The sequence below is a fragment of the Salvelinus fontinalis genome, chromosome 37, assembly GCF_029448725.1.
Source record: "Salvelinus fontinalis isolate EN_2023a chromosome 37, ASM2944872v1, whole genome shotgun sequence".
In the NCBI taxonomy this organism is placed as follows: domain Eukaryota; kingdom Metazoa; phylum Chordata; class Actinopteri; order Salmoniformes; family Salmonidae; genus Salvelinus; species Salvelinus fontinalis.
The window spans coordinates 27,910,424-27,934,272 of record NC_074701.1 but is presented as its reverse complement, the minus strand read 5'-3'; the positions used below and the strand labels follow the sequence as shown (position 1 = coordinate 27,934,272).

The 23,849-nt window shown below is 47.7% G+C and overlaps 1 protein-coding gene across 10 annotated transcripts in view; it reads left to right on the top strand.

Moving 5' to 3' along the window:
- LOC129836458 (echinoderm microtubule-associated protein-like 6) overlaps nucleotides 1–23,849 on the top strand; it is a 112,386-nt gene that overhangs the window by 72,985 nt on the left and 15,552 nt on the right. For 3 of the 10 annotated variants that reach the window (XM_055902650.1, XM_055902648.1, XM_055902649.1), the window contains 10 exons: nucleotides 2,303–2,381; nucleotides 2,620–2,749; nucleotides 2,875–2,973; nucleotides 3,302–3,322; nucleotides 3,690–3,863; nucleotides 4,031–4,239; nucleotides 4,357–4,514; nucleotides 5,138–5,252; nucleotides 5,560–5,748; nucleotides 5,994–6,166. In XM_055902650.1, the coding sequence (XP_055758625.1) occupies nucleotides 2,303–2,381; nucleotides 2,620–2,749; nucleotides 2,875–2,973; nucleotides 3,302–3,322; nucleotides 3,690–3,863; nucleotides 4,031–4,239; nucleotides 4,357–4,514; nucleotides 5,138–5,252; nucleotides 5,560–5,748; nucleotides 5,994–6,166 (1,347 nt within the window). The other 7 variants (XM_055902653.1, XM_055902651.1, XM_055902652.1 and 4 more) reach the window with 6 other exon arrangements.

Here is a 23,849-nt window from a genome sequence, read left to right as displayed (position 1 = left end):
CTCATGAACCTTTGACAACCTATGTTAAGGACCAATAACTTAATAAATCAAATCAAATCAAACTGTATTTGTCAAATGCGCCGAATACAACAAGTGTAGACCTTACCGTGAAATGCTTACTTACAAGCCCTTAACCAACAGTGCAGTTCAAGAAGAGTTAAGAAAATATTTACTAAATAAACTAAAGTAAAACAAATAATAAAAAGTAACACAATAACATAACAATAACAAGGTTTATACAGGGGGTACCGGTACCGAGTCAGTGTGCGGCGGTACAGGTTAGAGGTAATTTGTACATGTAGGTTGGGGTGAAGTGACTATGCATAGATAATAAACAGTGAGTAGCAGCAGTGTAGAAAACAAATGGAGGGGGGGGTCAATGTAAATAGTCTGGTGGCCTTTTAATTAATTGTTCAGCAGTCTTATGGCTTGGGGGTAGAAGCTGTTAAGGAGCCTTTTGGTCCTAGACTTGGCGCTCCGTAACCGCTTGCCGTGCGGTAGCAGAGAAAACAGTCTATGACTTGGGTGACTGGAGTCTCTGACAATTTTATGGGCTTCCCACTGACACCGCCTATTATATAGGTCCTGGATTGCAGGAAACTTGGCCCCAGTGATGCACTGGGCAGTACTCACTACCCTCTGTAGCGCCTTACGGTCAGATGCCGAGCAGTTGCCATACCAGGTAGTGATGCCACTACAGCCCCGTTGATGTTAATGGGGGCCTGTTCGGCCCTCCTTTTCCTATAGTCCACAATCAGCTCCTTTGTCTTGCTCACATTGAGGGAGAGGTTGTTGTCCTGGCACCACACTGCCAGTTCTCTGACCTCCTCTCTAATCGTTGTCGGTGATCAGGCCTACCACTACTGTGTCATCAGCAAACTTAATGATGGTGTTGAAGTCGTGTTTGACCACGCAGTCGTGGGTGAACAGGGAGTACAGGAGGGGACTAAGTACACACCCCTGAGGGGCCCCAGTGTTGAGGATCCGCGTAGCAGATGTGTTGTTGCCTACCCTCACCACATGGGGGCGGCCCGTCAGGAAGTCCAGGATCCAGTTGCAGAGGGAGGTGTTTAGTCCCAGGGTCCTTATCTTAGTGATGAGTTTCATGGGCACTATGGTGTTGAACGCTGAGCTGTAGTCAATGAATAGCATTCTCACATAGGTGTTCCTTTTGTCCAGGTGGGAAAGGGCAGTGTGGAGTGCTTCTATTCTTCCTTTAATGGCCCTGTGCTTTTGTGTCAGCTATCAATACTATTGATATGTCAGATGTTTTAAATGGTCTGTTAACCCCTGAGAGTGACCATGAACCTCAGGTCTCAGCCAGGACACATCACTGTGGTAACCAACTGCCTAGGAAGTCAAATTTTCCAACATATCCAGTGACTTCATTTTTAAGGAGAGTGGAATTCCACTCACTTTAAAGGGGCAATCTGCAATTGCTACATTAACTGCAGATTGACCCTTTTTAAGTATTTTTATTTTATAGTGATAGATTTCAATGAAGGGGAGACAGAGAAGGAAATCCAGGGAAAGCCTCACTGAGACGCAAAGGTAGATGTGCTGCAGGTGGCAGTGTAGAGCTCCTAGAAACTGACTCAGAGACTGAGTGGAATTGTATTCTGTTGCTCATTGTGGCTCATTGCCATACATGTTAAATGTGGCCTCAGCCAACTGGTGTAATGTGTCATTATTGGTGTGATCCTTATGTGAAAGTTGACGCTTGTTAACATTGTGAATGTGATGTGCCCACCTTGGTGATATGTGTGTAGTGGCTGGCCAAAATTCATACATGTGGAAAATGTACTAGGGAAATGTCATTGACGTATACAATTTATTCCATTTTATGTAGCACTGAATCTGTCTGTAGATATTGTGTTATATACTGTGTGTGTTTTATGAGGAACACTGAATGTTTGTGTATTATAAACAGTAAAGGCTATTATGAGTGATTAACAAACAATGATGTACGATAGCCATGCTTAACAAGGTGTCTATTCAGAGGGATATGACTGATTGCAGCTGTTTTGTACTCTCTGAGTTCCTCAAGCTATAGTTTAGTACATAGATATTTTCTTTCTCACACTCTCTCTTATCTTTCTCTCTTTGTTTCTATCGCTCTCATGTCAGACTAGAGAGACATTTTATAACTTGGCCTAATCTATCCTTAATGTGGCATTGCTGTGCCCTGTAATGAAATTGCTCTGAGAAAACATGACTTGGTTCTGTGGTACACATGTTAATATACTGTATCTGTCCAATATATCTACTGTGTGAGGCAGTACTATCTGTTTACTCACTGCAGGCCACCTGTTAGCCGAGCTGCTCCCCAACCAGAGAAGCTGCAGAAGAACAATATCACCAAAAAGAAGAAGCTTGTCGAGGTTTGTCTCACAGTGGTGTTGATGTTAACTCTGAATAATTTTGATGTCATACTCAACACAATGTTACAAAATCTAATTTTATTGGTCACATACGCATATTTTACATATGTTATTGCGGGTGTAGCAAAATGCTTGTGTCTTGTTACATTTTTAACCATTTATTGTTTTTTATGAACCATTGTTGGGTACGTTTGGTGTGCTGTGGGATGTGATTGGTCGGTGATGTGTGTACTTCCAGGACCTGGTTCTGGACCACGTGTTTGGGTTCAGGGGCTTCGATTGTCGTAACAACCTTCACTACCTCAACGACGGCACCGACATCGTCTTCCACACAGCAGCCACGGCCATGGTGCACAGCCTCTCCACTGGTACAGCTACGTGTTGTCACTTTCAGATACCGTACTCAATATTGACATCAGGGCTTGTGATTTTCAAAGGCATGTACATGATAAGATGAAGATGAACTCAGTGTTTTAATGCTATTTTTCCTCAGGGACTCAGAGTTTCTACTTGGAGCATACAGACGACATCCTCTGTTTGACCGTCAATCAACATCCTAAATACAAAAATGTCATCGCTACAGGACAGATTGGTATGTACTGTACTGCAGTGAATGAACATGTTTTATTTTATTGTGGTTATGCGAATACGTATTTTGCATGAACTTATCCATAGCATTTGTGTGTGGGCATATGAGAGAGAGATATTGAATGCCCATGTTTAGCCTTATCTTAGCATTTTTCTGGGACTTTGTTGAGGACCTGTTCAGTCTACATTGACACGTTTTAATTTTGTTTGTTGCTAGAATTAGTTTTTATTTGTGCTTAATATCATGGCCCTCAGCAGCATCTGAGAAGGCACTCACTTTAGATTTAATTTGTTCTTTTGTTGCCTAATTTCCCATTGCTCACACACCACAGGTGAAGTGACAGACCTGCCAGGTAAACCCCCCCGTCCAGATTGACCTTTACAGTGTGCCCTACAGTTACTATACCTATGGGCCGGTTTCCCGGACACAGATAAATCTCAGTTCTGCAATGAAAAAGCAAGCTCAATGAACAAAAAAATCTTAATCTATGTCGGGGAAACCACCCCTATAAGTTTACCCTCTTATTGCTGTTCTCCTGCAGTTTCCCAGTGGCCTGTCCTGTGTTTTCTATCCTCCAGTAGTTACCCCTCTGTATTCAACCCTACTTTTCTGACCTTTTTTACCCAGTACTATAATACAGCCAATCAATTGCCCTGGACTGCTCCATACTGTAGCCCTGTATACTGGATCAGACTATGGTGGTTTTCTCTGTGCTCCAGGCACCACCCCCTCCATTCACGTGTGGGACGCCATGAGTAAACAGACGCTGTCCATCCTTTGCTGCTTTCATGCCAAGGGGGTGGGCTACGTCAACTTCAGCGCCACGGGAAAGCTGCTGCTCTCTGTGGGGGTGGAGCCTGAACACACCATCACTGTGTGGCGCTGGCAGGAAGGTGAGCCATTCTGACCCTGGTAATATTCACTGAGATGGTGGTAGGCTACAGCTTAGATTGGTCTTGGCATTTTTGGGATCGCTAATCCCGCTAATCCCGATATCACTCTGTAACTGTAAATAGCAGGTCATAGGAGTATTTGTGCTTGTATGGGTTACCCTGTCCAGGTGCTAAAGTGACCAGTAAAGGTGGCCATCCAGACAGGATCTTTGTAGTTGAGTTCCGTCCCGACTCCGACTCTCAGTTCGTGTCTGTTGGGATCAAGCACATCAAATTCTGGACACTTGCTGGAGGCTCTCTCATGTATAAGAAGGGAGTGGTGGGCTCAGTGGAGGACGGCAGGATGCAGACCATGTTGTCTGTGGCCTTTGGTGCTGTGAGTATCAGCAGAATTTGACACTAAACTCTTTAGTCTACCCTAATGGGTAGTAATTCATTTCAGAGATACATTAAACGGTTTCATGATCCTGAACTGTGGTTTCTCTTCCTCCAGAATAACCTAACATTCACAGGTGCTATAAATGGGGATGTGTACGTGTGGAGAGACCACTTCCTGCTTCGTGTTGTGGCTAAAGCCCACACCGGGCCAGTGTTCACCATGTACACCACACTGAGGGACGGCCTCATCGTCACAGGGGGCAAGGAGAGGCCGTGAGTACCGTACTGCTGCACGACCATTTACAGTTGACATTTTAGTCATTTATCAGATGCTCTTATCCAGAGCGACTTACAGGAGAAATTAGGGTTAGGTGCCTTGCTCAAGGGTACATCGACCGATTTTTCACCTAGTCAGCTCAGGGATTTGAAACAGTGACCTTTCGGTTACTGGCCCAACGCTCTTAAAGGGATATTTTGGCAATGAGGCCATTTTTCTACTAGCATGCTAGTAGATATTCATAGACTTCCAGTCATTACGCTAACTACCTAACTAACTTCACTCATACTGGACACAGAGAGAGACATAAAAATGGTGTCCACTAGTTCATCGGACTCAGGGAAAGTATTTGTTTAACCGCTAGGCTACCTGCTGCCAAGACCACTGATATTCAGAATGATATCTTTATAACACTGACCTACTTGAGACAACACCATTAATCCCACCTAAAGTAACAAGACACACTAGCACCAAAAATCCCATCTGGAATTCCATTGGATTACATTAAGAATAGTTCTGAATCTCGGTTAACCCTCTATCCTCTATGATGATTATACATTGATGATTATGATGGTGTGTTTGCATGCATGTGTCTGTGTGCGTGCATGCACTTTTTCAGTACAAAGGAGGGCGGTGCAGTGAAACTGTGGGACCAGGAGATGAAGCGTTGCCGAGCTTTCCAGCTGGAGACGGGCCAAGCTGTTGAGTGTGTGAGGTCCGTCTGTCGGGGAAAGGTGAGTTCAGCACAGCCAGGGCACACAGCAGTGAAAGAGACTTTGAGCATGTCTACAGCAGATGTTTAACCTTAAAGCAACTCCCTGAACAATCCTTTCGTAAATAAATGTACTGTCGCAATGTATTTTTTATATATATATATTTTTTTATTTTTTTTATTTTATTTTATTGAATATCATATATTTATATAATATTTTTGTCATTTAGCAGACGCTCTTAGCGATACGGATTGAAGCGAGCCCTAAGTCAATAGCTAGGATTTTGAAGGGTTAAAAACAGTAGCCTTCTTGTGTCCCTGTCTACCAGGGTAAGATATTGGTAGGTACAAAAGATGGTGAGATCATTGAGGTGGGAGAGAAGAACGCTGCGTCCAACATCCTGATCAACGGTCACATGCAGGGCGAGATCTGGGGCCTGGCCACCCACCCCTCTAAAGACCTGTTCATCTCCACCAGCGACGACAGCACCATCCGCATATGGGACCTGGCCGACAAGGTACAGCACAAATAAATACTATGTGGTTCCAATGGTCTGCTGAGTTAGGAAGTTGCATTTGAACTTACATTGAATGTCTTAATTGATTTATTTCAGAAACAACTTTTTTGAATCTCAAATCTGTATGTAAATAGGTTTGTGTTCTTGGTTTCCTTTGCACCTGAATTTAGTTAACCGTTGAATGGCAATATACCGTCCTATGTCATGTTGTGTTGTCTACAACCCTGCGTCCGTTTCCTTGCTAGAAACTGCTGAACAAGGTGAGCCTGGGCCACCCAGCCAAGTGTGCCAGCTACAGTCCCGATGGGGAGATGGTGTCTGTGGGCATGAAGAATGGCGAGTTCATCATCCTCCTCACCAACTCACTCAAGATGTGGGGCAAGAAACGAGACCGCAGTGCTGCCATACAGGACATCAGGTAAGAACTGAGGGGACATAGGAGCTACCTGGAGCACTTTGGCTAGACTCCTGTCCACCTCCTGGCAGTAACTCTAGCATCAACCCTAACCCTAGCTTCATGTCCACATCCTGGCAGTAACTCTAGCATCAGTCCTAACCCTAGCTTTATGTCCACATCCTGGCAGTAACTAACCCTAGCATCAGCCCTAACCCTAGCTTCATGTCCACATCCTGGCAGTAACCCTAGCATCAGCCCTAACCCTAGCTTCATGTCCAAATCCTGGCAGTAACCCTAGCATCAGCCCTAACCCTAGCTTCATGTCCACATCCTGGCAGTAACCCTAGCATCAGCCCTTACCCTAGCTTCATGTCCACATCCTGGCAGTAACCCTAGCATCAACCCTAACCCTAGCTTTATGTCCATATCCTGGCAGTAACTAACCCTAGCATCAGCCCTAACACTAGCTTCATGTCGATATCCTGGCAGTAACTAACCCTAGCATCAACCTTAACCCTAGCTTCATGTCTACTTCCTGGCAGTATCCCTAGCATCAGCCCTAGCCCAAGCTTCATGTCCACATACTGGCAGTAACTAACCCTAGCATCAGCCCTAACACTAGCTTCCTGTCCACATCCTGGCTGTAACTAACCCGAGCATCAGTCCTAACCCTAGCTTCATGTCCACGTCCTGGCAGTAACCCTAGCATCAGCCCTAACCCTAGCTTCATGTCCACATCCTGGCAGTAACTAACCCTAGCATCAGCCCTAACCCTAGCTTCATGTCCACATCCTGGCAGTAACCCTAGCATCAGCCCTAAGCCTAGCTTCATGTCCACATCCTGGCAATAACCCTAGCATCAGCCCTAACCCTAGGTTCATTTCCACATCCTGGCAGTAACCCTAGCATCAGCCCTAACCCTAGCTTCATGTCTACATCCTAGCAGTAACCCTAACATCAGCCCTAACCCGAGCTTCATGTCCATATCCTGGCATTAACTAACCCTAGCATCAGTCCTAACCTTAGCTTCATGTCCACATCCTGGCAGTAACTAACCCTAGCATCAGTCCTAACCTTAGCTTCATGTCCACATCCTGGCAGTAACCCTAGCATCAGCCCTAACCCTAGCTTTATGTCGACATCCTAGCAGTAACCCTAGCATCAGCCCTAACCCTAGCTTCATGTCCACATCCTGGCAGTAACCCTAGCATCAGCCCTAAGCCTAGCTTCATGTCCACATCCTGGCAATAACCCTAGCATCAGCCCTAACCCTAGGTTCATTTCCACATCCTGGCAGTAACCCTAGCATCAGCCCTAACCCTAGCTTCATGTCTACATCCTAGCAGTAACCCTAACATCAGCCCTAACCCGAGCTTCATGTCCATATCCTGGCATTAACTAACCCTAGCATCAGTCCTAACCTTAGCTTCATGTCCACATCCTGGCAGTAACTAACCCTAGCATCAGCCCTAACCCTAGCTTTATGTCGACATCCTAGCAGTAACCCTAACATCAGCCCTAACCCTAGCTTCATGTCCAGATCCTGGCAGTAACCCTAGCATCAGCCCTAACCCTAGCTTCATGTCCAGATCCTGGCAGTAACTAACCCTAGCATCAGCCCTAACCCTAGCTTCATGTCCACATCCTGGCAGTAACCCTAGCATCAGCCCTAACCCTAGCTTCATGTCTACATCCTAGCAGTAACCCTAACATCAGCCCCAACCCGAGCTTCATGTCCATATCCTGGCAGTAACTAACCCTAGCATCAGTCCTAACCTTAGCTTCATGTCCACATCCTTGCAGTAACTAACCCTAGCATCAGCCCTAACCCTAGCTTTATGTCGACATCCTAGCAGTAACCCTAACATCAGCCCTAACCCTAGCTTCATGTACATATCCTGGCAGTAACCCTAGCATCAGCCCTAACCCTAGCTTCATGTCCACATCCTGACAGTAACCCAAGCATCAGCCCTAACCCTAGCTTCATGTCCACATCCTGACAGTAACTAACCCTAGCATCAGCCCTAACCCTAGCTTCATGTCCACATCCTGACAATAACCCTAGCATCAGCCCTAACCCTAGCTTCATGTACATATCCTGGCAGTAACCCTAGCATCAGCCCTAACCCTAGCTTCATGTCCACATCCTGGCAGTAACTAACCCTAGCATTAACCCTAACCCTAGCTTCATGTCAAAATCCGAGCAGTAACCCTAGCATCAACCCTAACCATAGCCACATGTCCATATCCTGGCAGTAACTAACCCTAGCATCAACCCTAACCCTAGCTTCATGTCAAAATCCGAGCAGTAACCCTAGCATCAACCCTAACCATAGCCACATGTCCACATACTGGCAGTAACCCTAGCATCAACCCTAACCCTAGCTTCATGTCCACATCCTGGCAGTAACCCTAGCATCAGCCCTAACCCTAGCTTCATGTCCACATCCTGGCAGTAACCCTAGCATCAGCCCTAACCCTAGCTTCATGTCCATATCATGGCAGTAACCCTTGCATTAACCCTAACCCTCGGCACATGTCCATATCCTTGCAGAAACTAACCCTAGCATCAACCCTAACCCTAGCTTCATGTCTACATCCTGGCAGTAAGCCTAGCATCAGCCCTAACCCTAGCTTGATGTCCACATCCTGGCAGTAACCCTATCAACAGCCCTAACCCTAGCTTCATGTCGACATCCAGGCAGTAACCCTAACATCAGCCCTAACCCTAGCTTCATGTCCAAATCCTAGCAGTAACCCTAACATCAGCCCTAAACTTAGCTTCATATCTATATCCTGGCAGTAACTAACCCTAGCATCAGCCCTAACCCTAGCTTCATGTCCACATACTGGCTGTAACTAACCCTGGCATCAATCCTAACCCTAGCTTCATGTCTACATCCTGGCAGTAACCCTAGCATCAGCCCTAACCCTAGCTTCATGTCCACATCCTGGCAGTAACCCTAGCATCAGCCCTAACCCTAGCTTCATGTCCACATCCTGGCAGTAACCCTCGCATCAGCCCTAACCCTAGCTTCATGTCCACATCCTAGCAGTAACCCTAGAATCAACCCTAACCCTAGCTTCATGTCCATATCATGGCAGTAACCCTAGCATTAACCCTAACCCTAGGCACATGTCCATATCCTTGCAGTAACTAACACTAGCATCAACCCTAACCCTAGCTTCATGTCTACATCCTGGCAGTAACCCTAGCATCAGCCCTTACCCTAGCTTCATGTCCACATTCTGGCAGTAACCCTATCATCAGCCCTAACCCTAGCTTCATGTCCACATCCTGACAGTAACCCTAGCATCAGCCCTATCCCTAGCTTCATGTCTACATCCTAGCAGTAACACTAGCATCAACCCTAACCATAGCCACATGTCCATATCCTGGCAGTAACTAACCTTAGCATCAACCCTAACCCTAGCTTCATGTCCATATCCTGGCAGAAACCCTAGCATTAGCCCTAACCCTAGCTTCATGTCCACATCCTGACAGTAACCATACCATCAGCCCTAACCCTAGCTTCATGTCTACATCCTAGCAGTAACACTAGCATCAACCCTAACCATAGCCACATGTCCATATCCTGGCAGTAACTAACCCTAGCATCAACCCTAACCCTAGCTTCATGTCCATATCCTGGCAGAAACCCTAGCATTAGCCCTAACCCTAGCTTCATGTCTACATCCTAGCAGTAACCCTAGCATCAACCCTAATCCTAGCTTTATGTCTACATCCTGGCAGTAACCCTCGCATCAGCCCTAACGCTAGCTTCATGTCCACATCCTGGCAGTAACTCTAGCATCAACCCTAACCCTAGCTTCATGTCCATATCCTGATAGTAACTAACCCTAGCATCAGCCCTAACCCTAGCTTCATGTCGATATCCTGGCAGTAACTAACCCTAGCATCAACCCTAACCCTAGCTTTATGTCCACATCCTGGCAGGAACCCTAGCTTCGGCCCTAACCCTAGCTTCATGTCCACATCCTGTCAATAACTCTAGCATCAGCCCTAACCCTAGCTTGATGTCCACATCCTGGCAGTAACTAACCCTGGCATCAGCCCTAACCCTAGCTTCATGTCCACATCCTGACAGTAACTAACCCTAGCATCAGCCCTAACCCTAGCTTCATGTCCACATCCTGACAATAACCCTAGCATCAGCCCTAACCCTAGCTTCATGTACATATCCTGGCAGTAACCCTAGCATCAGCCCTAACCCTAGCTTCATGTCCACATCCTGGCAGTAACTAACCCTAGCATTAACCCTAACCCTAGCTACATGTCAAAATCCGAGCAGTAACCCTAGCATCAACCCTAACCATAGCCACATGTCCATATCCTGGCAGTAACTAACCCTAGCATCAACCCTAACCCTAGCTTCATGTCTACATCCTAGCAGTAACCCTAACATCAGCCCTAACCCTAGCTTCATATCCTGGCAGTAACTAACCCTAGCATCAACCCTAACCCTCGCTTCATGTCTACATCCTAGCAGTAACCCTAGCATCAGCCCTAACCCTAGCTTCATGTACACAACTGGCTGTAACTAACCCTAGCATCAGCCCTAACTGTAGCTTCATGTCCACATACTGGCAGTAACCCTAGCATCAACCCTAACCCTAGCTTCATGTCCACATCCTGGCAGTAACCCTAGCATCAGCCCTAACCCTAGCTTCATGTCCACATCCTGGCAGTAACCCTAGCATCAGCCCTAACCCTAGCTTCATGTCCATATCATGGCAGTAACCCTTGCATTAACCCTAACCCTCGGCACATGTCCATATCCTTGCAGTAACTAACCCTAGCATCAACCCTAACCCTAGCTTCATGTCTACATCCTGGCAGTAAGCCTAGCATCAGCCCTAACCCTAGCTTGATGTCCACATCCTGGCAGTAACCCTATCATCAGCCCTAACCCTAGCTTCATGTCGACATCCAGGCAGTAACCCTAACATCAGCCCTAACCCTAGCTTCATGTCCAAATCCTAGCAGTAACCCTAACATCAGCCCTAAACCTAGCTTCATATCTATATCCTGGCAGTAACTAACCCTAGCATCAGCCCTAGCCCTAGTTTCATGTCCACATACTGGCTGTAACTAACCCTGCATCAATCCTAACCCTAGCTTCATGTCTACATCCTGGCAGTAACCCTAGCATCAGCCCTAACCCTAGCTTCATGTCCACATCCTGGCAGTAACCCTAGCATCAGCCCTAACCCTAGCTTCATGTCCACATCCTGGCAGTAACCCTCGCATCAGCCCTAACCCTAGCTTCATGTCCACATCCTAGCAGTAACCCTAGAATCAACCCTAACCCTAGCTTCATGTCCATATCATGGCAGTAACCCTAGCATTAACCCTAACCCTAGGCACATATCCATATCCTTGCAGTAACTAACACTAGCATCAACCCTAACCCTAGCTTCATGTCTACATCCTGGCAGTAACCCTAGCATCAGCCCTTACCTTAGCTTCATGTCCACATTCTGGCAGTAACCCTATCATCAGCCCTAACCCTAGCTTCATGTCCACATCCTGACAGTAACCCTAGCATCAGCCCTATCCCTAGCTTCATGTCTACATCCTAGCAGTAACACTAGCATCAACCCTAACCATAGCCACATGTCCATATCCTGGCAGTAACTAACCTTAGCATCAACCCTAACCCTAGCTTCATGTCCATATCCTGGCAGAAACCCTAGCATTAGCCCTAACCCTAGCTTCATGTCCACATCCTGACAGTAACCCTAGCATCAGCCCTAACCCTAGCTTCATGTCTACATCCTAGCAGTAACACTAGCATCAACCCTAACCATAGCCACATGTCCATATCCTGGCAGTAACTAACCCTAGCATCAGTCCTAACCTTAGCTTCATGTCCACATCCTTGCAGTAACTAACCCTAGCATCAGCCCTAACCCTAGCTTTATGTCGACATCCTAGCAGTAACCCTAACATCAGCCCTAACCCTAGCTTCATGTACATATCCTGGCAGTAACCCTAGCATCAGCCCTAACCCTAGCTTCATGTCCACATCCTGACAGTAACCCAAGCATCAGCCCTAACCCTAGCTTCATGTCCACATCCTGACAGTAACTAACCCTAGCATCAGCCCTAACCCTAGCTTCATGTCCACATCCTGACAATAACCCTAGCATCAGCCCTAACCCTCGCTTCATGTACATATCCTGGCAGTAACCCTAGCAATCGCCCTAACCCTAGCTTCATGTCCACATCCTGGCAGTAACTAACCCTAGCATTAACCCTAACCCTAGCTTCATGTCAAAATCCGAGCAGTAACCCTAGCATCAACCCTAACCATAGCCAAATGTCCATATCCTGGCAGTAACTAACCCTAGCATCAACCCTAACCCTAGCTTCATGTCTACATCCTAGCAGTAACCCTAACATCAGCCCTAACCCTAGCTTCATATCCTGGCAGTAACTAACCCTAGCATCAACCCTAACCCTCGCTTCATGTCTACATCCTAGCAGTAACCCTAGCATCAGCCCTAACCCTAGCTTCATGTACACAACTGGCTGTAACTAACCCTAGCATCAGCCCTAACTGTAGCTTCATGTCCACATACTGGCAGTAACCCTAGCATCAACCCTAACCCTAGCTTCATGTCCACATCCTGGCAGTAACCCTAGCATCAGCCCTAACCCTAGCTTCATGTCCACATCCTGGCAGTAACCCTAGCATCAGCCCTAACCCTAGCTTCATGTCCATATCATGGCAGTAACCCTTGCATTAACCCTAACCCTCGGCACATGTCCATATCCTTGCAGTAACTAACCCTAGCATCAACCCTAACCCTAGCTTCATGTCTACATCCTGGCAGTAAGCCTAGCATCAGCCCTAACCCTAGCTTGATGTCCACATCCTGGCAGTAACCCTATCATCAGCCCTAACCCTAGCTTCATGTCGACATCCAGGCAGTAACCCTAACATCAGCCCTAACCCTAGCTTCATGTCCAAATCCTAGCAGTAATCCTAACATCAGCCCTAAACCTAGCTTCATATCTATATCCTGGCAGTAACTAACCCTAGCATCAGCCCTAGCCCTAGTTTCATGTCCACATACTGGCTGTAACTAACCCTGCATCAATCCTAACCCTAGCTTCATGTCTACATCCTGGCAGTAACCCTAGCATCAGCCCTAACCCTAGCTTCATGTCCACATCCTGGCAGTAACCCTAGCATCAGCCCTAACCCTAGCTTCATGTCCACATCCTGGCAGTAACCCTCGCATCAGCCCTAACCCTAGCTTCATGTCCACATCCTAGCAGTAACCCTAGAATCAACCCTAACCCTAGCTTCATGTCCATATCATGGCAGTAACCCTAGCATTAACCCTAACCCTAGGCACATATCCATATCCTTGCAGTAACTAACACTAGCATCAACCCTAACCCTAGCTTCATGTCTACATCCTGGCAGTAACCCTAGCATCAGCCCTTACCTTAGCTTCATGTCCACATTCTGGCAGTAACCCTATCATCAGCCCTAACCCTAGCTTCATGTCCACATCCTGACAGTAACCCTAGCATCAGCCCTATCCCTAGCTTCATGTCTACATCCTAGCAGTAACACTAGCATCAACCCTAACCATAGCCACATGTCCATATCCTGGCAGTAACTAACCTTAGCATCAACCCTAACCCTAGCTTCATGTCCATATCCTGGCAGAAACCCTAGCATTAGCCCTAACCCTAGCTTCATGTCCACATCCTGACAGTAACCCTAGCATCAGCCCTAACCCTAGCTTCATGTCTACATCCTAGCAGTAACACTAGCATCAACCCTAACCATAGCCACATGTCCATATCCTGGCAGTAACTAACCCTAGCATCAGTCCTAACCTTAGCTTCATGTCCACATCCTTGCAGTAACTAACCCTAGCATCAGCCCTAACCCTAGCTTTATGTCGACATCCTAGCAGTAACCCTAACATCAGCCCTAACCCTAGCTTCATGTACATATCCTGGCAGTAACCCTAGCATCAGCCCTAACCCTAGCTTCATGTCCACATCCTGACAGTAACCCAAGCATCAGCCCTAACCCTAGCTTCATGTCCACATCCTGACAGTAACTAACCCTAGCATCAGCCCTAACCCTAGCTTCATGTCCACATCCTGACAATAACCCTAGCATCAGCCCTAACCCTCGCTTCATGTACATATCCTGGCAGTAACCCTAGCATCAGCCCTAACCCTAGCTTCATGTCCACATCCTGGCAGTAACTAACCCTAGCATTAACCCTAACCCTAGCTTCATGTCAAAATCCGAGCAGTAACCCTAGCATCAACCCTAACCATAGCCACATGTCCATATCCTGGCAGTAACTAACCCTAGCATCAACCCTAACCCTAGCTTCATGTCTACATCCTAGCAGTAACCCTAACATCAGCCCTAACCCTAGCTTCATATCCTGGCAGTAACTAACCCTAGCATCAACCCTAACCCTCGCTTCATGTCTACATCCTAGCAGTAACCCTAGCATCAGCCCTAACCCTAGCTTCATGTACACAACTGGCTGTAACTAACCCTAGCATCAGCCCTAACTGTAGCTTCATGTCCACATACTGGCAGTAACCCTAGCATCAACCCTAACCCTAGCTTCATGTCCACATCCTGGCAGTAACCCTAGCATCAGCCCTAACCCTAGCTTCATGTCCACATCCTGGCAGTAACCCTAGCATCAGCCCTAACCCTAGCTTCATGTCCATATCATGGCAGTAACCCTTGCATTAACCCTAACCCTCGGCACATGTCCATATCCTTGCAGTAACTAACCCTAGCATCAACCCTAACCCTAGCTTCATGTCTACATCCTGGCAGTAAGCCTAGCATCAGCCCTAACCCTAGCTTGATGTCCACATCCTGGCAGTAACCCTATCATCAGCCCTAACCCTAGCTTCATGTCGACATCCAGGCAGTAACCCTAACATCAGCCCTAACCCTAGCTTCATGTCCAAATCCTAGCAGTAACCCTAACATCAGCCCTAAACCTAGCTTCATATCTATATCCTGGCAGTAACTAACCCTAGCATCAGCCCTAACCCTAGCTTCATGTCCACATACTGGCTGTAACTAACCCTAGCATCAATCCTAACCCTAGCTTCATGTCTACATCCTGGCAGTAACCCTAGCATCAGCCCTAACCCTAGCTTCATGTCCACATCCTGGCAGTAACCCTAGCATCAGCCCTAACCCTAGCTTCATGTCCACATCCTGGCAGTAACCCTCGCATCAGCCCTAACCCTAGCTTCATGTCCACATCCTAGCAGTAACCCTAGAATCAACCCTAACCCTAGCTTCATGTCCATATCATGGCAGTAACCCTAGCATTAACCCTAACCCTAGGCACATGTCCATATCCTTGCAGTAACTAACACTAGCATCAACCCTAACCCTAGCTTCATGTCTACATCCTGGCAGTAACCCTAGCATCAGCCCTTACCCTAGCTTCATGTCCACATTCTGGCAGTAACCCTATCATCAGCCCTAACCCTAGCTTCATGTCCACATCCTGACAGTAACCCTAGCATCAGCCCTATCCCTAGCTTCATGTCTACATCCTAGCAGTAACACTAGCATCAACCCTAACCATAGCCACATGTCCATATCCTGGCAGTAACTAACCTTAGCATCAACCCTAACCCTAGCTTCATGTCCATATCCTGGCAGAAACCCTAGCATTAGCCCTGACCCTAGCTTCATGTCCACATCCTGACAGTAACCCTAGCATCAGCCCTAACCCTAGCTTCATGTCTACATCCTAGCAGTAACACTAGCATCAACCCTAACCATAGCCACATGTCCATATCCTGGCAGTAACTAACCTTAGCATCAACCCTAACCCTAGCTTCATGTCCATATCCTGACAGTAACCCTAGCATCAGCCCTAACCCTAGCTTCATGTCCACATCCTGGCAATAACCCTAGCATCAGCCCTAACCCTAGCTTCATGTCTACATCCTAGCAGTAACCCTAGCATCAGCCCTAACCCTAGCTTCATGTCCACATCCTGGCAGTAACCATATCATCAGCCCTAACCCTAGCTTCATGTCATTATTCCTTGCAGTAACTAACCCTAGCATCAACCTTAACCCTAGCTTCATGTCTACATCCTAGCAGTAACCCTAGCATCAACCCTAACCCTAGCTTCATATCCATATCCTGGCAGTAACTAACCCTAGCATCAGTTCTAACCCTAGCTTCATGTCGACATCCTAGCAGTAACCCTAATATCAACCCTAACCCTAGCTTCATGTCCATATCCTGGCAATAACTCTAGCATCAGCCCTACCCCTAGCTTCATGTCCACATCCTGGCAGTTACCCTAGCATCAGCTCTAACCCTAGCTTCATGTCTACATCTTAGCAGTAACCCTAGCATCAGCCCTAACCCTAGCTTCATGTCTACATCCTGGCAGTAACCCTAGCATCAACCATAACCCTAGCTTTATGTCCATATCCTGGCAGTAACTAACCCTAGCATCAGCTCTAACCCTAGCTTCATGTCTACATCCTGGCAGTAACTAACCCTAGCATCAACCCTAACCCTAGCTTCTTGTCTACTTCCTGGCAGTAACCCTAGCATCAGCCCTAACCCAAGCTTCATGTCCACATACTGGCAGTAAATAACCCTAGCATCAGCCCTAACCCTAGCTTCATGTCCACATCCTGGCTGTAACTAACCCTAGCATCAGTCCTAACCCTAGCTTCATGTCGATATCCTGGCAGTAACTAACCCTAGCATCAACCCTAACCCTAGCTTCTTGTCTACTTCCTGGCAGTAACCCTAGCATCAGCCCTAACCCTAGCTTCATGTCCACATCCTGGCAGTAACCCTAGCATCAGCCCTAACCCTAGCTTCATGTACACATCCTGGCAGTAACCCTAGCATCAGCCCTAACCCTAGCTTCATGTCCACATCCTGGCAGTAACTAACCCTAGCATCAGCCCTAAACCTAGCTTAATGTCCACATCCTGGCAGGAACCCTGGCATCAGCCCTAACCCTAGCTTCATGTCCACATCCTGGCAGTAACCCTAGCATCAGCCCTAACCCTAGCTTCATGTCCACATCCTGGCAGTAACCCTAGCATCAGCCCTAACCCTAGCTTCATGTCCACATCCTGGCAGTAACCCTAGCATGAGCCCTAACCCTAGCTTCATGTCCACATCCTGTCAGTAACTAACCCAAGCATCAGTCCTAACACTAGCTTCATGTCCACATCCTGGCAGTAACTAACCCTAGCATCAGCCCTAACCCTAGCTTCATGTCCACATCCTGGCAGGAACCCTAGCATCAGCCCTAACCCTAACTTCATGTCCACATCCTGGCAGTAACCCTAGCATCAGCCCTAACCCTAGCTTCATGTCCACATCCTGGCAGTAACCCTAGCATCAACCCTAACCCTAGCTTCATGTCCATATCCTGATAGTAACTAACCCTAGCATCAGCCTTAACCCTAGCTTCAAGTCCACATACTGGCAGTAACTAACCCTAGCATCAGCCCTAACCCAAGCTTCATGTCCACATCCTGGCAGTAACCCTAGCATCAGCCCTAACCCTAGCTTCATGTCCACATCCTGGCAGTAACTAACCCTAGCATCAGCCCTAACCCTAGCTTCATGTCCACATCCTGGCAATAACTAACCCAAGCATCAGTCCTAACACTAGCTTCATGTCCACATCCTGGCAGTAACCCTAGCATCAGCCCTTACCCTAGCTTCATGTCCATATCCTGGCAGTAACTAACCCTAGTTTCAGCCCTAACCCTAGCTTCATGTCCACATCCTGGCAGTAACCATAGCATCAACCCTAACCCTAGCTTCATGTCCATATCCTGGCAGTAACTAACCCTAGTTTCAGCCCTAACCCTAGCTTCATGTCCACATCCTAGCAGTAACCCTAACATCAGCCCTAACCCGAGCTTCATGTCCACATCCTGGCAGTAACCCTAGCATCAGCCCTAACCCTAGCTTCATGTCCACATCCTGGCTGTAACTAACCCTAGCATCAGTCCTAACCCGAGCTTCATGTCGATATCCTGGCAGTAACTAACCCTAGCATCAACCCTAACCCTAGCTTCTTGTCTACTTCCTGGCAGTAACCCTAGCATCAGCCCTAACCCTAGCTTCATGTCCACATCCTGGCAGTAACCCTAGCATCAGCCCTAACCCTAGCTTCATGTCCACATCCTGGCAGTAACCCTAGCATCAGCCCTAACCCTAGCTTCATGTCCACATCCTGGCAGTAACTAACCCTAGCATCAGCCCTAAACCTAGCTTAATGTCCACATCCTGGCAGGAACCCTAGCATCAGCCCTAACCCTAGCTTCATGTCCACATCCTGGCAGTAACCCTAGCATCAGCCCTAACCCTAGCTTCATGTCCACATCCTGGCAGTAACCCTAGCATCAGCCCTAACCCTAGCTTCATGTCCACATCCTGGCAGTAACTAACCCTAGCATCAGCTCTAACCCTAGCTTTATGTCGACATCCTAGCAGTAACCCTAACATCAGCCCTAACCCTAGCTTCATGTCCAGATCCTGGCAGTAACCCTAGCATCAGCCCTAACCCTAGCTTCAAGTCCACATCCTGGCAGTAACTAACCCTAGCATCAGCCCTAACCCTAGCTTCATGTTCACATCCTGGCAGGAACCCTAGCATCAGCCCTAACTCTAGCTTCATGTCCACATCCTGGCAGTAACCATAGCATCAACCCTGACCCTAGCTTCATGTCCATATCCTGGCAGTAACTAACCCTAGTTTCAGCCCTAACCTTAGCTTCATGTCCACATCCTGGCAGTAACTAACCCTAGCATCAGCTCTAACCCTAGCTTTATGTCGACATCCTAGCAGTAACCCTAACATCAGCCCTAACCCTAGCTTCATGTCCAGATCCTGGCAGTAACCCTAGCATCAGCCCTAACCCTAGCTTCAAGTCCACATACTGGCAGTAACTAACCCTAGCATCAGCCCTAACCCAAGCTTCATGTCCACATCCTGGCAGTAACCCTAGCATCAGCCCTAACCCTAGCTTCATGTCCACATCCTGGCAATAACTAACCCAAGCATCAGTCCTAACACTAGCTTCATGTCCACATCCTGGCAGTAACCATAGCATCAACCCTGACCCTAGCTTCATGTCCATATCCTGGCAGTAAATAACCCTAGTTTCAGCCCTAACCCTAGCTTCATGTCCACATCCTAGCAGTAACCCTAACATCAGCCCTAACCCGAGCTTCATGTCCACATCCTGGCAGTAACTAACCCTAGCATCAGCTCTAACCCTAGCTTTATGTCGACATCCTAGCAGTAACCCTAACATCAGCCCTAACCCTCGCTTCATGTCCAGATCCTGGCAGTAACCCTAGCATCAGCCCTAACCCTAGCTTCATGTCCAGATCCTGGCAGTAACTAACCCTAGCATCAGCCCTAACCCTAGCTTCATGTCCACATCCTGGCAGTAACCCTAGCATCAGCCCTAACCCTAGGTTCATTTCTACATCCTGGCAGTAACCCTAGCATCAGCCCTAACCCTAGCTTCCTGTCCACATCCTGGCAGTAACCCTAGCATCAGCCCTAACCCTAGCTTCATGTCCAGATCCTGGCAGTAACTAACCCTAGCATCAGCCCTAACCCTAGCTTCATGTCCACATCCTGGCAGTAACCCTAGCATCAGCCCTAACCCTAGGTTCATTTCTACATCCTGGCAGTAACCCTAGCATCAGCCCTAACCCTAGCTTCATGTCCACATCCTGGCAGTAACCCTAGCATCAGCCCTAACCCTAGCTTCATGTCCACATCCTGGCAGTAACCCTAGCATCAGCCCTAACCCTAGCTTCAAGTCCACATACTGGCAGTAACTAACCCTAGCATCAGCCCTAACCCAGGCTTCATGTCCACATCCTGGCAGTAACCCTAGCATCAGCCCTAACCCTAGCTTCATGTCCACATCCTGGCAGTAACTAACCCTAGCATCAGCCCTAACCCTAGCTTCATGTCCACATCCTGGCAATAACTAACCCAAGCATCAGTCCTAACACTAGCTTCATGTCCACATCCTGGCAGTAACCCTAGCATCAGCCCTTACCCTAGCTTCATGTCCATATCCTGGCAGTAACTAACCCTAGTTTCAGCACTAACCCTAGCTTCATGTCCACATCCTGGCAGTAACCATAGCATCAACCCTGACCCTAGCTTCATGTCCATATCCTGGCAGTAACTAACCCTAGTGTCACGATCGTGTGGCGGATTAACGGACCAAAATGCAGCAGTTGGAAAATAAGCCATCTTCTTTTATTATACAACGAAGATGAACACGACACAAGAACACTTTACAAAATAACAAAACGACCGTGAAGCTACAAACGTTGTGCACAAACATACAGGCTACTAACGTTTTACATAGACAATTACCCACAATCAATGAGAGCCTATGGCTACCCTAAATAAGGCTCCCAATCAGAGACAACCGAAATCAGCTGTCTCTAATTGGGAACTCATTCAGGTAACCATAGACTCTCCTAGATAACTAACCAACATAGACAACTCTAGACATATACACTCAACACAAAACCATCTACTACACCCCATAACCCCTTTACCAAATAAACACCCAAAACCAACAAAACATAAACATTCCCCATGTCACACCCTGACCTAACTAAAATAATAAAGAAAACAAAGAATAATAAGGCCAGGGCGTGACACCTAGTTTCAGCCCTAACCCTAGCTTCATGTCCACATCCTAGCAGTAACCCTAACATCAGCCCTAACCCGAGCTTCATGTCCATATCCTGGCATTAACTAACCCTAGCATCAGTCCTAACCTTAGCTTCATGTCCACATCCTGGCAGTAACTAACCCTAGCATCAGCTCTAACCCTAGCTTTATGTCGACATCCTAGCAGTAACCCTAACATCAGCCCTAACCCTAGCTTCATGTCCAGATCCTGGCAGTAACCCTAGCATCAGCCCTAACCCTAGCTTCAAGTCCACATACTGGCAGTAACTAACCCTAGCATCAGCCCTAACCCAAGCTTCATGTCCACATCCTGGCAGTAACCCTAGCATCAGCCCTAACCCTAGCTTCATGTCCACATCCTGGCAATAACTAACCCAAGCATCAGTCCTAACACTAGCTTCATGTCCACATCCTGGCAGTAACCCTAGCATCAGCCCTTACCCTAGCTTCATGTCCATATCCTGGCAGTAACTAACCCTAGTTTCAGCCCTAACCCTAGCTTCATGTCCACATCCTGGCAGTAACCATAGCATCAACCCTGACCCTAGCTTCATGTCCATATCCTGGCAGTAACTAACCCTAGTTTCAGCCCTAACCCTAGCTTCATGTCCACATCCTAGCAGTAACCCTAACATCAGCCCTAACCCGAGCTTCATGTCCACATCCTGGCAGTAACTAACCCTAGCATCAGCTCTAACCCTAGCTTTATGTCGACATCCTAGCAGTAACCCTAACATCAGCCCTAACCCTCGCTTCATGTCCAGATCCTGGCAGTAACCCTAGCATCAGCCCTAACCCTAGCTTCATGTCCAGATCCTGGCAGTAACTAACCCTAGCATCAGCCCTAACCCTAGCTTCATGTCCACATCCTGGCAGTAACCCTAGCATCAGCCCTAACCCTAGGTTCATTTCTACATCCTGGCAGTAACCCTAGCATCAGCCCTAACCCTAGCTTCATGTCCACATCCTGGCAGTAACCCTAGCATCAGCCCTAACCCTAGCTTCATGTCCACATCCTGGCAGTAACCCTAGCATCAGCCCTAACCCTAGCTTCATGTCCACATCCTGGCAGTAACTAACCCTAGCATCAGCCCTAAACCTAGCTTAATGTCCACATCCTGGCAGGAACCCTAGCATCAGCCCTAACCCTAGCTTCATGTCCACATCCTGGCAGTAACCCTAGCATCAGCCCTAACCCTAGCTTCATGTCCACATCCTGGCAGTAACCCTAGCATCAGCCCTAACCCTAGCTTCATGTCCACATCCTGGCAGTAACCCTAGCATGAGCCCTAACCCTAGCTTCATGTCCACATCCTGTCAGTAACTAACCCAAGCATCAGTCCTAACACTAGCTTCATGTCCACATCCTGGCAGTAACTAACCCTAGCATCAGCCCTAACCCTAGCTTCATGTCCACATCCTGGCAGGAACCCTAGCATCAGCCCTAACCCTAACTTCATGTCCACATCCTGGCAGTAACCCTAGCATCAGCCCTAACCGTAGCTTCATGTCCACATCCTGGCAGTAACCCTAATATCAACCCTAACCCTAGCTTCATGTCCTTATCCTGATAGTAACTAACCCTAGCATCAGCCCTAACCCTAGCTTCAAGTCCACATACTGGCAGTAACTAACCCTAGCATCAGCCCTAACCCAAGCTTCATGTCCACATCCTGGCAGTAACCCTAGCATCAGCCCTAACCCTAGCTTCATGTCCACATCCTGGCAATAACTAACCCAAGCATCAGTCCTAACACTAGCTTCATGTCCACATCCTGGCAGTAACCCTAGCATCAGCCCTTACCCTAGCTTCATGTCCATATCCTGGCAGTAACTAACCCTAGTTTCAGCCCTAACCCTAGCTTCATGTCCACATCCTGGCAGTAACCATAGCATCAACCCTGACCCTAGCTTCATGTCCATATCCTGGCAGTAACTAACCCTAGTTTCAGCCCTAACCCTAGCTTCATGTCCACATCCTAGCAGTAACCCTAACATCAGCCCTAACCCGAGCTTTATGTCCACATCCTGGCAGTAACTAATCCTAGCATCAGCTCTAACCCTAGCTTTATGTCGACATCCTAGCAGTAACCCTAACATCAGCCCTAACCCTAGCTTCATGTCCAGATCCTGGCAGTAACCCTAGCATCAGCCCTAACCCTAGCTTCATGTCCAGATCCTGGCAGTAACTAACCCTAGCATCAGCCCTAACCCTAGCTTCATGTCCACATCCTGGCAGTAACCCTAGCATCAGCCCTAACCCTAGGTTCATTTCTACATCCTGGCAGTAACCCTAGCATCAGCCCTAACCCTAGCTTCATGTCTACATCCTAGCAGTAACCCTAACATCAGCCCCAACCCGAGCTTCATGTCCATATCCTGGCAGTAACTAACCCTAGCATCAGTCCTAACCTTAGCTTCATGTCCACACCCTTGCAGTAACTAACCCTAGCATCAGCCCTAACCCTAGCTTTATGTCGACATCCTAGCAGTAACCCTAACATCAGCCCTAACCCTAGCTTCATGTCCATATCCTGGCAGAAACCCTAGCATCAGCCCTAACCCTAGCTTCATGTACATATCCTGGCAGTAACCCTAGCATCAGCCCTAACCCTAGCTTCATGTCCACATCCTGGCAGTAACTAACCCTAGCATTAACCCTAACCCTAGCTTCATGTCAAAATCCGAGCAGTAACCCTAGCATCAACCCTAACCATAGCCACATGTCCATATCCTGGCAGTAACTAACCCTAGCATCAACCCTAACCCTAGCTTCATGTCCTGGCAGTAACTAACCCTAGCATCAGCCCTAACTGTAGCTTCATGTCCACATACTGGCAGTAACCCTAGCATCAACCCTAACCCTAGCTTCATGTCCACATCCTGGCAGTAACCCTAGCATCAGCCCTAACCCTAGCTTCAT